Here is a 14164-nt window from a genome sequence, read left to right on the forward strand (position 1 = left end):
TTCCTGAAATATTCTCTCCTGTAAATGGATTTTTATGAGCACACGCTTTTCTTGAGAATGTGATATGTGTGAAGCACAAGAGAGTTTGCTTGTTATGTACTAAGAAAAAGCAGAATGAGCAGTAGATCATATTCTTTTCAAGGGGTTAGATTTCAGAAACAGCCTAATTTTATTTTTTACTTCATATTTTTTTTCAGTTAAATCCTTACCACCTGCAATGGCAGGTGTTTTTGTTTGTTTGTTAGTTTTTTATGGGTTTAGTTATCCCTTTTCTAGGGAATTGGTGCCCATCACACTGGCTGTGTGAACACTGAAGGAATTTAGATTTAAGTACCATTTAAAGTAATCATTTCACTTGAGACCATATAGTATCATAGCATCAGTAAACATCAGATGTCCACTGAGATCATATCCATGACACATCTGAAACAACTCCAGGCTCTGTCCACTCAACTAAATGGGTAGAGAAAGGATTGCAGCTATACTGAGCTGTACAGCAGAAGAAATTCCTCACTGCCTGTGCTATCACAGAGGCTCTTTTGTCAGGAGAATTTAAACGTATTGCCACTCCAGCTATGTGTCATGTGGAGTTGGCAAACTTCTTAGACCCCAAAAGACCAAGCAAGAAACTGGTTGTTAAACCACAGGTAGGAGCTGTATCATGGCAAAAGCTCACAGCAAAGCAGAGGCAACACAAAAGACATCAACCGATCTTTCTTATGTCCTAATGACTGCAATCCATTTTGGAGATGAAGCTGCAAGATTCTTTTTTGCCCGGTAATTTAAAAAACACAGTAGCTGGCCTGGTGAAACCCAGCAGTCAGCCAGATCAGCTAAAATTTATCCAAATAACATTTTCCGTGGGCAGTATTTGTGAGGATATTTTTCTGGCCTTCAATTATTTACATACATTATTTATTGATGGCAAATTGGGCACAGGCTTCATTTCCTCTTGGCAGCAGTTTTACTTGTTTCCAAGATGTGAATGTTTTCCCCTCCTTTTTAAATCTATAAAACTGTTGTGCCTCTCAACTGTCTTGTCTCTTTTTCCACTGTAATCATCATACCTGTTTCGGGTTGTGAACATTTCTTGTCTTTGTATGCCTGCACTGTGCATACCCATCCTTCAGAGCACATAGACTCTTCTAGTCTATTTAAAACAAATGACTGCCTCATTGTCTCATGATTTCACTATGTCCTCATAGTTCAGGGTTGAATTTAAAATTACTTCTCATGTTTTTTTTTAAATCCCACATAAACCCTGTTAAATTTCAAGTACTACCTGAATTTTTTTCTCTTTACTAACCCACTTCTTACCATTTCTTCTCCTCGGCTGTCACTAGTCTCTGTGATTGCATGGTTTTTAACTTAGCACAGTACTCTGGTAAACAGCCCCTGTGGAAGAAAAAAGAAAAAATATTTTTTTTATTACTGACTAGAAAGTGGAGTAAATAAAGCAAGAAAGCTGGTTTTCCTGTTTCAATTAAGGAATTATAAACCCAGCAGGAGCTGATGTCATGATGCCCTTTGAAGTCTGGCGATCTCACTGTATTTCTGACTCCTGGTCAGGGCTCCCACGGGATCCTGAGCTTTGACAGATTCTGGTCTGTAGCCTGTGCTGCAAGATTGGGCTTTCGTGAATTGATTTATACATGGTTATTAATATAGGCTTTGGTAACATAAAGTAAATGCATCACTAATCCTGGGATGATGATGATGATGAATTGGTAATGCACTGCATGATTCAGAATATCGGGCTGCAGGGCGAGAAGATTTTTCCATTTATTTTAGTGATCCTGTCAGTCAGAAAATCTAGCTTGATCTGAGCCCCCAGCCTCCCTCTCCCTGGGAGTGATGCACAGGGGGACGGTGCCTATCTCCAGTATGAGCTGCTTTGCCACTGTGATATGGCTAGAGAGGGCACCTGGATTTGGGAGCTGGGAAATGCTCTTGATTGTCCTGTATAGACATGGCCATCGAGGGGAAATCTTGGGGGTTTTGAACCAGTGAGCTCCAAGGGTCTGGGGACAAAAGTAGTAAACGCGAATTATGGTTGACTCTTTCAGAAATAAGAAGAGGAAGGATATCATTCAGTAAAACTGTAGATCCTCTGATAGGTAACAAAAAAGCAGGAAGGATCTTCCAGATTTGACCTCTAGAAAGACTAGTTTCTCTTTTGCCAAATTTCATCACTGTTGGCTTGCCAAATTCTTCGACAGGCTTTTAGAAGCATTGCCTTAACACCTGTTCTAATGTCAGAAGCCCAGCTCTGGCAGGAGAGGAAAGAAAAAAAAAAAAGCAAACAAAAAAACCCAAACCTACAAGAATGTGGATGTTTCCTTATGGTAAATTGACTTTTTCTCTCTGCGCTTCCAAATTGAGGTGGTGAGAGGAGCCCTGCAGGGAAACAGAGATGAATAACCCTGGCTTGCATGAGCTATGGTGTGGTGGAACTCCAGTACTGAAGGACAGAAGTTGGGTGCTTCTGTTAATGGATGATTAAGTTCCCACTCACATCTTAAGGCTGCTAATTACAAAGCTTCTAAATATAGCAAAGAAGTCCCTCTTTCCCCTCAAGCCTATGAATAACTAATTTTAAATAACTGCTTGTGGCAAGTGTTTTCTTTAATAATTTTGGTTCCTTTGAAAAGCAGTTCTTGTAAAATTGTCCTCTTCAGGCAGGAGGTCTGCACTAAGCTCCAGTCATGTTTACGAAGATCAGTGACAAAAACACAGATATGGCAGGCTCTGGCAAGGCTGCATCAGCTGGAGGAGCTAATGTCCCTGTAGTTTCTTTCTCCTCTGCCTCCAACACACATCAGGCAGAAAGCGTGCCCTGGCAGTGGCAGTACAAAACCCAGTATCTTTGCCTAAAGTCACCATTATTGGCAGTTTAAGCCAAAAGGCTGAACTTTGTACTGAAGCAGGTGATGCCCAGGGATACACGTGTCCACCAGCCACGCTGCAGGGCATGGCGCACAAGGTGGTTGAGGGCAATATCTTTTTTAACCACTACAGCAGATTCACTTTAGCAAGTCTCTTGGTACTCTCAAAGGTCTTTGCCCTCTCTTTCCTGAAGAAATGTGGATGCAGCCTGAAAGCAGACAATTGATTAGATCCAGGTTTTTGCATTATCAGCTGGTGGTATGAAAGGGAGAGCACAGACTGCTGAGTTTTAAGGACTAAGAGATCTGTCAGCTTGTTAAACTGCTTTGACCAGCTGTGCATGCTCTCCAAGCCCTTTGCAACAGCCAAGCAAAACAAAACTTGTTAGATTAAGCCCCTGTGAGCACCAATTCTGAACTTCAGGCTGAAGAGTGAGTTACTTCACCATCTCAGCAGGCTAAGGGCATGCTCATGGCACTTGGCTTTCCTGAGCTGGGAAACATTAACTCACTGAGAAGTGTCACCTGCACTCAACTGTGTGTACCTCAGGTCATTAACCACACATCCATCAGTCTGTGGCCTAAGGCTGATCACCAAACTCAAGTTAGGAGCCTCCAGAGATCTTACCAGGGGCAGCTCTAACCCAGCAGCAGTGTGAGCAGAGCATGAGGCTCATTAACTTTCAGATATCAATACAGATTTTAAAAAATGAAGTTAAGCAAAGATCCTCCTGTTGCTTCTGCAGCACCCGTACTTTTACTCCGTATACTGAAAAGATGCCATTAATACCAAACCCTGTGGAAAAAATGTGGAATAACACCATATTAACCAAGCCACTATTATGAGTAAAAAAATTAAAGTGGTTTAGGTAATTATATGAAGGCTGTGTAGGAGTTAAAGAGCAATTCATCTACCAGTTGATATTCTAAGTTGTATGATTATGGGGGAAAAACAGAGCATTTGGTAGAGTTACTTAATTCCCCCAGCCCCTCTGCCCTCACTCCTCTCCATACCTGGTTGCATTAACTCACTCACCTCGCTGAAGGGTTATGCCTGAGAATGTCATTACCAGATTCAGACACAGTTTTTGTGTGTTTCTATTACATTTTCTTCCTCTTGAGGTTTATAGATGCACAGGAAGGGTGGGAGTTTTGTGACAACTCAAAACTAATATTATTTGGGCTCCAGTTATGCCCTACTGTAATAAATTGATGTGCAAAACCCCATCTAGCTAAAGCCACAAGTCTGAAGAGCTAGCAAACTAATGGAAAAGGCTCTGAAGGGGAAATACAGAAAGTGATTTCCCTAAGGGCAGACCACAATTAAATGGCAGAGGTAGAAGCCTAACCATGGGAACAGATACTTAGCCTTAAAGATGTTGATGGGCATCAAAACACAGAGAGGAATTTTTCCCATCTGTTTATTCCAACTGGAGTGCCCATGTAGCTGCAGCTACCTACATCTGGTTGCTGCTTAAATACCTTCAAAAGTTGGTCCTAATTTTATGTTGGGCTAGTATATCATGTTTCTCTGGCCATGCAAAGTATTGATTCATCCCCAGAAGAGCAGGTACTGAAATAGTGGGCTCAACTATCTTGTTGACTTAATCGCATTTGAGCCAGAAATTTCATTCTACCCACCACTTTGTTTAGTTTAGAAAATACCTATTTTTAAAACCCTTACTCGGTTTATGTTCATTAGGCTTCAGCAGCCTTGTACTAGGACTGACTCACTTCATACTACACTTGTGCAAATACAATTGCATTGAGTTGACTGAAGTTATTTCTAGATTAACTACTAATATAGGACCTACCTAGTGTGAGTCACTTGCTAATTCTCTTCAGCAAGAAAAAAAAAAAAAATCTTCCTTGTTCTGATTTTTTTTTTTTTTTTTAATGTAAGCTAAATGTAGATCTATGAGTAATATATTCCACAGCAGGTAACAGGAGCTGAATGGATGTGGCACTTCTTCTGGCATGGTATGTGTGCAGCAGGAGAAGAAACTGAACTTACACAGCTTTGGTTGTATCAATAAGCCTCTTCCAGGCATGAGCACAGGACAACCGACAGGTGCAGGAAGATGTGATGTCATCTCTCATTCTTTCCCTCCTGGGAAAGAGGGATAACTTGGGTCTGTTCAGAAAATCACAGGTCCCTTAAGCTTGACTGGAAGATGTGTGTGTTTCCAGATTTATCCTGGAGCACCTGCTAAAGGCAATTTAGCAGCTAGTTTCTCTCTGCATAGACTCCTCTTGGGGAGATAAATTAGGATAGTTTGTCCCATTTTTTATTTATTTTTTTTAGATAAACAACCAGCCAACCCCCAGACAATCCTGAAGAAAACCCCTTCCCTCAACCAACCAACCAACCAAACCTGAGCAAAATCAAATCCTCACCCTCCAGTTTCCTCTTTTTAATTCACACATGGCTGCTGATTACAGACAACTGCTGATGCTGGCTTTGGTGTTAAAAGAGTGACTTCTAATTTCCTTGTTTGCAATGATCTCATTTAGTGGAAGGTAGGTGTGGGTAGTGGTCTGTAAGCATAAAGAGAATAGATGTTGACATTGTTTCCAAAAGCAAACTGAAGACTATACTTGGAAACAGCTATGTTATCAGTGCTGTCTTTTTATAATGTTGGTGAGTAGCATTGTTAGACCTTGTTTTTGAAATGCTGGAGGTTTAGGTATAAGGAAATTTTTTTTACTGAATATCAGAATCTGCTAGTAGTGTTCCTTTTAAAGCAAGTCCATGCAGTAGTCATACTGAATCTATAAAGAAGGCATCCTTTAGTTACATTCTCTTCAGCTGTAACATGCAAATTCTGTGTCTGTAAATGTCACTAACTTGGTACATGTAATCCTTGACTGTAATTGGACTGCAGGTGTGGAAACAATACACAACAATAATAAAAAAAATACAACTATGATTTTTAAAACTCCTGTGGCAAGATAAATGCTGGGTTTTTTTTTCTGTGATAGTATATGGTTTTCGAACACAGTAAAAATATTATTGAGTAAAAGGAGCATTAACGGTGCAGCTGAGCAGAAAAGTGATGTTAATACTCAAATGCAAATAGCACCCTGAGGCTAGGTAACCTGTTTAAAATATACACGGAAATTTTAGCTGATCAAGAGTTAATGAGTGGTATCTTTGCTCAAATGTGAAGCTTGGCTTAGAATGCATCTTAAGACACTTTCAGGGGAAATAACTTGTAAATAACTTAATTTGAAAATTTAAAAAGTATATAGCAGAAATAAAAACTTAAACAAATTTGGATTTCTTGGGAATAAGATATTTTAATCAAGCTGGACTGGAATGGTCAATCAGGTGGGTTTTTTCCAGCATTTGCTTTTTGCAAGAAAATTTAGTGAAGTTCTGTGTTTGTCAGAATACGAACTTCTGAATCTGAACCCTTCAAAATGAAATTTCTACTTTTCAGCCTTCTGAAATTTAAATGAAAAATTTCCTTAGAAACAGATGTGTCCCAGGTTGGCTTCTGCTTGTTTGGATCAGTATCCTGAATGCCAGTAAGCTAGAGTCTAGATACTGATATGAATATTTGCTTTTACTCCTCCACATCTGTTCCAGTGTAAATAGGTAATTCTTCACACAATGGAGTGCAAAATAAATATTTTTAAATTATTTAAAACTGAATATCTAAGATTTTTATGGTTCTAACATGGTCAGAATACAGAAGTTGATACAACATGAGTGCGATTTCTAAAGCTAATATTGGATGAAACATTTGACAGACTGGAGACATTATTCAAGCTCCTTATTAAGTAGAAAATAGCACTGTGGACCTTTTTGCCATGCTTCTTCATACTTTTAAGAAAAAATACCCCTTGTTTGGGTTTTATAGGTCTGACTTAGCCACAGTTTGCCATGTGCAGTAGTATCAGAGATAAAGAAGCAGAACTTTACACTTATAGCAGTACACCCATTCTAACAATATCACTTATGCGTTGGAAAGGGGTGGGCTGTCCTGTTAGTGTATGGATGAGGAACAGGGTGTTGATCTTGCACTCCGCATCACAGTCCACACTGATGTTTCTATCACTACTTGTTAAGTTTAGAGGTCATTAATTATCCTTCAAAATACAGAAGGAGAGCTGAGCAAAAGTGGGATCAATGGCCTGTTTTGCCAGACTCTTTGCAAAGCCATTGCAAAATGCTGTTGTAGGTTCAAGGACTCACAGATAACAATGTTGATACACTTCTGTAGCTAATATTGGAGCCACATAGGTTAACCATGCAGCAGGGCTCATGACTGTTGTCTTGCCCTGAGCATTGGCAGCTTGGGTCATTGCCTGCTGCAGAAGACAAAATCCACCAGGCTAACAACAGTAAGAGGTTTACAGACTTTGCTGCAATTGGAGTGGTGGTGTAAGGCTTGGGGAGGAGAATAGGTGCTGTCAGTATGCTTATCTGTTCTTACAGTTCCTAGTCCTCAGCTCAGGTCAGTTAGGTCCCAAGATATGCACAATGAAGTAAAGCTCATTGGTGCAGTATCTAGGATTTGGGTGAAGGAGAGCTTGCCAAGATCTAGACTTTCTTTTTAGAACAAAAGTGAGTGACCACAGCCAATTTGGTTGGATGCGTCACATCAGCACCACTCCATCTAAGTTGGTTTTCCACTTGGAGATAAGGCCATACTTATCTGCTAGATGGAGACTTAAAAACTACTTCGCTACTAGTAAGTAGAAGTAAGTTTCTGCCATTTGGACTTCCTGTTAAGTAATTTAGAATAGTAACTCATTCATTCCTAGCTGCAGCAACCCTGTCTTAAAAGAAAGGGCAAGATGTACATACAGGAAAAGACACCTTTTTCTACTGAAGTTAGTGGCAACCACCACTGAGGTTAGCAGAAGGGAATGGCTACATCAGGTTTGGGACAGTCTCATGGCAGAAGTGACTTCACTTAATTGCTTCTGATTTCTGATCATCTCATTTTCTCCTCCTTACCAGTGGAGCCTTCTTATCTCAGTTATATTTTGTTCTTTTCCTGCAGGAGAAAATACAAGAAAACATCACAGAGGTAAGAGTAAATCGCAGAGGAATGGAAGGTATTTGTGAGTCATCTGTCTCTTTTTGCTAGGGGGTTTGAAGGAGGATTTTCCTGTAACCAGATCGGTTTTGTTCCCAGGGAAATGCCATTCTACTGATTATTTCCCCCTTTTAAGACCCGCTGCTGCTCCAAATCCCCTCTGCTGCTAGTGGCAGTCTCCTCTCTGATGTTAGTGGTGGTTCTCCCTGAGTATGGACAGAAATATTTATCCTTGAAGGTCAAAACCTAATAAACATCACTCTGTTCCTTCTGCAAGATATGCTGGTTCTAACTCCCGTCACTTACTCATGCTTTAATAACAAAATGGATTGTGGGCTTGTAGTATTGCTAATGATCTGTGCCTTTGCAGGAGACTGAAGGAAAGCAGGGCTCCTGTTGATTAACAGGCCCTATTACAGCTGCCTGATCTTATTGCCTTCTTACAGGAAGGAGACCCAGTGAGGGTCTTTCACAGATTCGTTTTTCTTCCTTTGGAGTCCCTGTGCTCGGTTGCTTCAGAGCACACACCTTGTAGCACAAAGTTTTTTGGTGCTGAGTTGACTCCCCTGCCCCTGGAGTATTAATTGGTGACTATTTCACGGCATGCTGAGCATCTTTAGTTCATGTTGACTTTAACTGGATTTGAGACTCCTGCAGAGTGTGTCCTAAAGACTAAACCCTGCAGCTCTGCTGAATGTGCCCTTTAATGTTATGTGATGATGCAAGGAGCTGGCAGCTAAGCCAACGTGATGATGTGATGGGCTAAGGCATCACAGCCACCCCTCCTGTTTGCTGTCACTCTGTGCTGAAGATGATCACTCCAATGGAGCTTTGGCAGGACACAATGTGTGTGTGTTTTTGTGTCACAGCCTCAAGAGACTAAAGTGTGGTGGTCTGAGTCACATATGAGGTGGGTTTGAGCTATGACACTTTAGTGGAAAATACTGATTTGGAGACTTCTGTGCTGAACTGTGTAGGTAGGCGCTGCATAGTGAGAGACACAAGAACAGGGAGAAGGTAAATTTGTTACCAGGTGTTTTCCTAAATGTGGAACTGACACTGTACTTCTGTTTACTGCTCTGTCGTGTGTGTCTCCCACCCCCATATCTGTTGTTGCTGCCACAATTGTTAATTAATTATGAACATGTTCCTGGGAAGAGGTCTTGAACTGCTGCAAGAGTATTTGTTCTGTGGCTGAGATGATTTCCAGAATGAGTGACTGCTCTGTGTGTGTGTGTCCCCTGCACTGCTTGCATAGTCCTGAGCTCTGTGTCTTATTTGAGTGTGTTTTGTGTATACATAACTAGAGTGAGGGAGGCTTGTGCTCAGCATCTCTTCCATACAGGAGAATTCCTGTAAGCCTCAGATGAGAGATGAAGTATGTTAAAAGCTCCTACAACCCCAATACACAGTCATATCAATGACATACAGAGAATTGATTGTCAGTCTGTTTAAACATACCATTACAAGGTTAAGTTTTATGCCCTGTGGGATTTTGAACTTTTCTCTTGCTGTTAAGCTGCCTGACTGGTGATATGTGCCCATATGGCAGCTGGGTAGACAGGCTTCGTTGCCCTCTTGCCCTCTCAGGTCTAACAACTGATGTGAGCTCTGTGGAAGCAAAAGGCCACTCCAGGGATTGGTGCACAGCAATTGCCAAGCAGCTGCTCTTGGTAACCTTGCTGAGTGGGTGCTGGCTGTCAAGCAGAGGGTAGCTACTGTGGCTGGGAGCCACCCTTTCCCTGCACCTAGGGCAAATTAGCTGGCCAGTGAGCTTCTAACTTGAATTTACTACCTCCTGTGTGATTAAGGTGTGATGCTAAATGGGAAATGGCACATACTGCCATCTGATGCAAAAGTGTAACGTCTAGCAGAAGAACGTGGTAGGCCAGCAGTTCAATTAAAGGCTGGTTTAAAGTAGCATATCTCCATTGAGATGGTAATTCTAGCAATGAACACGAAGTGATGACTTGGCTGAGGCCTTCACCTTCATTTCCCACCTTTGTCTTTTGTGGGGTTTTCTTTTTTCCTTTGCCACAGTTTTTCAAAATGATTTTGGTGGTTCCTATGTCACTGGATGCTGGAAGGTGACTGGCAGCTGAACTGAAACAATTCTTGCTTCCTTTTCTATTTTCTTCCTTTTGTCTCTCTTTGGGGAGTGTTCTCACATAAGAATGCCTGGATGACAGTAAGCATGACTTAGCAATGTAGGAGAATGTACATTGCAGTGTAAAGAAACAATTTCCTGTGAGTGCAAACCTGTTGGGAGGGAAGATGAGGTACATGCAAGAAAACTTGAGAATAAGATTTGGGGTAAGATCTGATCCATTCTGAAATTGTAATTGGAAATGACAGACACTGACTCTAGGATCCATCATTCTGTTAACTGAGTTGACTCAAATGCTTTTGTAACAATAATATATAGTTATGATTTTCCTCATAAACTTAGAAGTTTCACAACTGTCTAGACAACCTTAATTTCATTAATCCCAACCTAGTAATTGCATCCGAACCACTGAACTGTGTTGTAAATTAATCACAGCAATACCAGAGAAACAGGTTATTTAATCAGAACTTGGGTCATCTATCATTCTTCCATCTAGTCCCCCTTGTGTAAGTGAATAATTAATGCAGTTTAATAGCTTGTTAAATTGTGACTGGAGAGGTAGTCAGCAAGAGGGAGAACTAGACAGGAAGCCGAAGCTCTCTTGAACTTTCAGGTCATGGGTTGGTTTTGCCTTTTTTTGGAAAACCTGAGACCTGCATCATGTTTGATTTGACTGTTGAAACTCCCAGTTATCCTGAAGACAGCCAACTGTGGGCTGCTTCTCTTCCCTTGGAAAATACTCAGCACCTTCAACTCCCTGGGAGATTAAAAGGGAAATGAGCCTTTCGAGTAGCCCTTGGAAATCCCCTCCTAGATTAGGTTTGTCTGCTTGGGTGACATTCAACCAGTAAAAAGAGTCCTGGTATTTTATCTGTCCATTGTGAATGGACAGTAGCTGTTAGTGCTATACATGAAGTACAAAGTAGAAAAGGAAATGTAACCAAAGTGCCTTTGAAATATACCTGTGACCCTGAAAGGAGCATCCTTAACGGGCTCTGCAAAATACTAATGTGATTTCTTTTAAAAAATTGTACTCTAATTAAAAAAGGTTGACATCGGATACAAACCACATGGCCGGAACATCAAACCTGCCTTAATTTTCGTAAGTGTTTTGTTTCTACTTCAGACTACCAGGCAGAAAAGTCATAAGCAGAGATTATATTTTCCATCTCTTTCCCATACTTTCCTGTTCTTTCTCATCTGTGTCTGTGCTTCTCAATTCCAGTTTGCCCCACTATTTAGTTAACGTAGTCTTGAAGGAAAATGTAAATGTGAACAAGTTCTTCCTTTAAAAAAAAGTGATATATTCATGTTAGCATGTAGCACAAGAGGTAAATCCATACAGACCCAAATGGCATTGCATACAAAATAAGTGGAAAAATGTGGGTTTTTTTTCCCCAGCTTTAGTTGATAGTCGTATTCACAGTTATTCATGATGATACCTCTTTAGTTTAAAATAATCCACTGTCTCTTTTGGATTATTTCAAAATGCAGGTAAATTTACAGCCTTGCAAATATAATTCTAGGTAATCTTAAAGTTGGGCATTTATTCAGGACAAGATCCTTTAAGGAAAGCTGTATTGGGATTAATCTTGTCCTTTAGTGCTGTTAGGACATACTAAAGAGATCTTAATTGGAATGAAGCATCAGTGCTCTCTCAAAGCTGATCGTCTGAAAAGGGGCATTTTATATGGTAGTAGTTGTCACTGCCATTGGTAGAATAATGTAGACAGAAGAGGACCTCCAGAGGTCATCTCTTCAAGCTCTTTGTTGAAAACGTCACTATTGGCCCTGATTAACTCTTGGCATTTGTCAGTTTACTTGGACAATATGCTTAGTCCTTAGTTCTGATACAGTTTCATTTCCACAGCTTATCTATTGCCCTTGCAAGGTTATCTTAATTACAAATTGCAGAGAAACTGAAGTTAAATTTTCAATTCAAGGCTACTGGGCATTGTGCAAGAAGAGATCTGCTAGCTTTTTAATGTAATATTACACATGGAGCTGGTTCTGTTAAATTTAGGGAAGAAAGGTATTGATTTGTTGAGTTCTTTGTATTCATTGCCTTGCAGAATCATAGCTGCTTTGGAAAAAAATTGAAAATGGACATGTAAGTAAAGCTTTATTTCATTAATATGTGATGGGGCAAATTAAAGTGACATTGGCAACTTTAGTTCAGTATTTTTCAGCTTTCTGGGTGCTTAACTTCATAACCTGAGTGATCTCCTAATGTAGCTTAAGTGCAATCAGATACTGGCAGCATTACATAGCTCTGAAAAAGAGGCTACAGTTCAAGTAAACAACACTAAATACAGTTGTGTTTTAATTCATGGGGGAAGTTTATATTGGCTACATGTTAGGAAACTGTTTCGAGAAGAGCAAACCTACCCCCCAGAAAATCACAGCTTTGTTCTCCTAACACTTTTATATAAGAGGAAAACATAGGAAATGACAGAGGGTTTTGCATACCCTCCAGCTTTCTGTCCTTCTCCTATTTCCCTCAGGTTAATAATGCTGGAAGATGCAGTGAGATTGTACTCCATACAGATACACAGTTTATTTTGTTTCTGTTTTTTCTGCTCTTGAAACCTTACTCAGTTTTTCTACCCCAAAATGAGGCATCCATTTCTGAATATGATGGTTCTGGTAGAGAAAGGTATACATTTTGGATTCCTGATATGAATAATGGGACTTATCTTTATCCAGAGGAGGAGTAACTTCAAAATTATTATGAAACATGAGTAAATAGTGACCAAATCTTTCTTACTGATGTGTATCCCTATTTTTTTTTCCAAAATTAATTTTATTCTGTATCTTATATAGTGCCAAATAACTATCAAAAAGTACAAATCCTTAATGATTAACAACTATTAAAATACTGAATATATTGAGCATACTTTTCAGCTGATTTACAGTAGCTAAAATATTACTGGTTCTTCAGAATTTGTTCTAACAATAACACATCTTGCTTGTTAAGGAATGGACTCTGCCTGATGTGCATATGGAAAAAGTAGCTTATGCTACTCAGATACTGTAATGTCAAGTGTTGTTGCCTATCAAAAGAAAGTTATGTTCAGATTTTTCCTAAATGTGTTCATGTTTAGGTGAAATGCAGCCATGAACTTCAGCAGCATTTCAGCAGAACTGGTAACACACTCTTGCTTTTGCATTGGTCCTCTGTTTGTACAGGACCCTGTTTTTCAAAATTTAATCTTTGCATCCTTTAGATGCAGATTTTACAGATATTCTCTGTATCAATTTGTTAGAATGTATTTGTAGATTTGAAATTTTATTTTTTTTTCCTTTTGCTAGAGTAAGCTTGATGTGAAATGAAAATTACGTTCAAAAGTTATGGTCTTAAATTAAGATAAACCTGTACAAAACTTTGGTATCAGACATTCAAACCAAAATGACTTCATGAAGTATAGATGCTTTCTTTTTAAAAATTCTAACTGCATGGCAAGTTTTCCTGATTCGAATCTTGGGGAGAGGGCAGAGCAGTAGTTTTGTGCCTCCTATTGTTTTTCTAGGCTTCATTATGAAAAGTTGTCTGGAAAAGAGCTGCTGGACAATAGGTTTTTCATTAGCTGTGCACCCAGGTGATTAACACTCTAAAAATAGGTGATACAGATTAGATACACTATAGCCTTATGGTATTTTGGCACTTCTGTTTCCACCTGTTGGAGTAAAATAAAATAGTGCACATATGAATCTGGGATAGCTGCATGGAGAGGAATAAACCTGGTCTCCTGATACTTTCCAACTGGATTTGTTTGGCTTCCTTCAGTGACATCCAGTGATCTTCACACAGAGTAAATTGAAGTAGCTTGCTTTTTTCTTTGGGGTTTTGCAGTTTTCTTTCCTTACAGGCATGGAATATAATTCTGCTTGTGGGTACACAGGTACCAACAGGTAATTTTAGTTTATCACAGAATTGTCAAGGTTGGAAAACACTTTCAGGGTCACCAACTCCAACCATAGATTAGGACTTGGTCAGGGGTTGTGATAGGGAGTTCTTCTCCCATGATTTACATATAATATGTATAAGAAGGATAGTAAAACTTAATGAAGAATTTAATCAAGCCCTGTATTATTACCTATTAGGCATTATCTTCCTGTAA

At 39.7% G+C, this 14164-nt stretch overlaps 1 protein-coding gene across 6 annotated transcripts in view; it reads left to right on the plus strand.

Moving 5' to 3' along the window:
- Positions 1–14164, plus strand: part of PDE1C (phosphodiesterase 1C) — a 303096-nt gene that overhangs the window by 115528 nt on the left and 173404 nt on the right. Inside the window, exon 3 of one of the 6 annotated variants that reach the window (XM_051610094.1) lies at positions 7901–7927. The exons of the other annotated variants lie outside the window; for them this stretch is intronic. Within the exon in view, the coding sequence (XP_051466054.1) occupies positions 7901–7927 (27 nt within the window). The remainder of the gene's footprint in view (positions 1–7900; positions 7928–14164) is intronic. 6 annotated transcript variants of the gene reach the window in all.

The sequence above is a fragment of the Apus apus genome, chromosome 2 (genome assembly GCF_020740795.1).
Source record: "Apus apus isolate bApuApu2 chromosome 2, bApuApu2.pri.cur, whole genome shotgun sequence".
In the NCBI taxonomy this organism is placed as follows: domain Eukaryota; kingdom Metazoa; phylum Chordata; class Aves; order Apodiformes; family Apodidae; genus Apus; species Apus apus.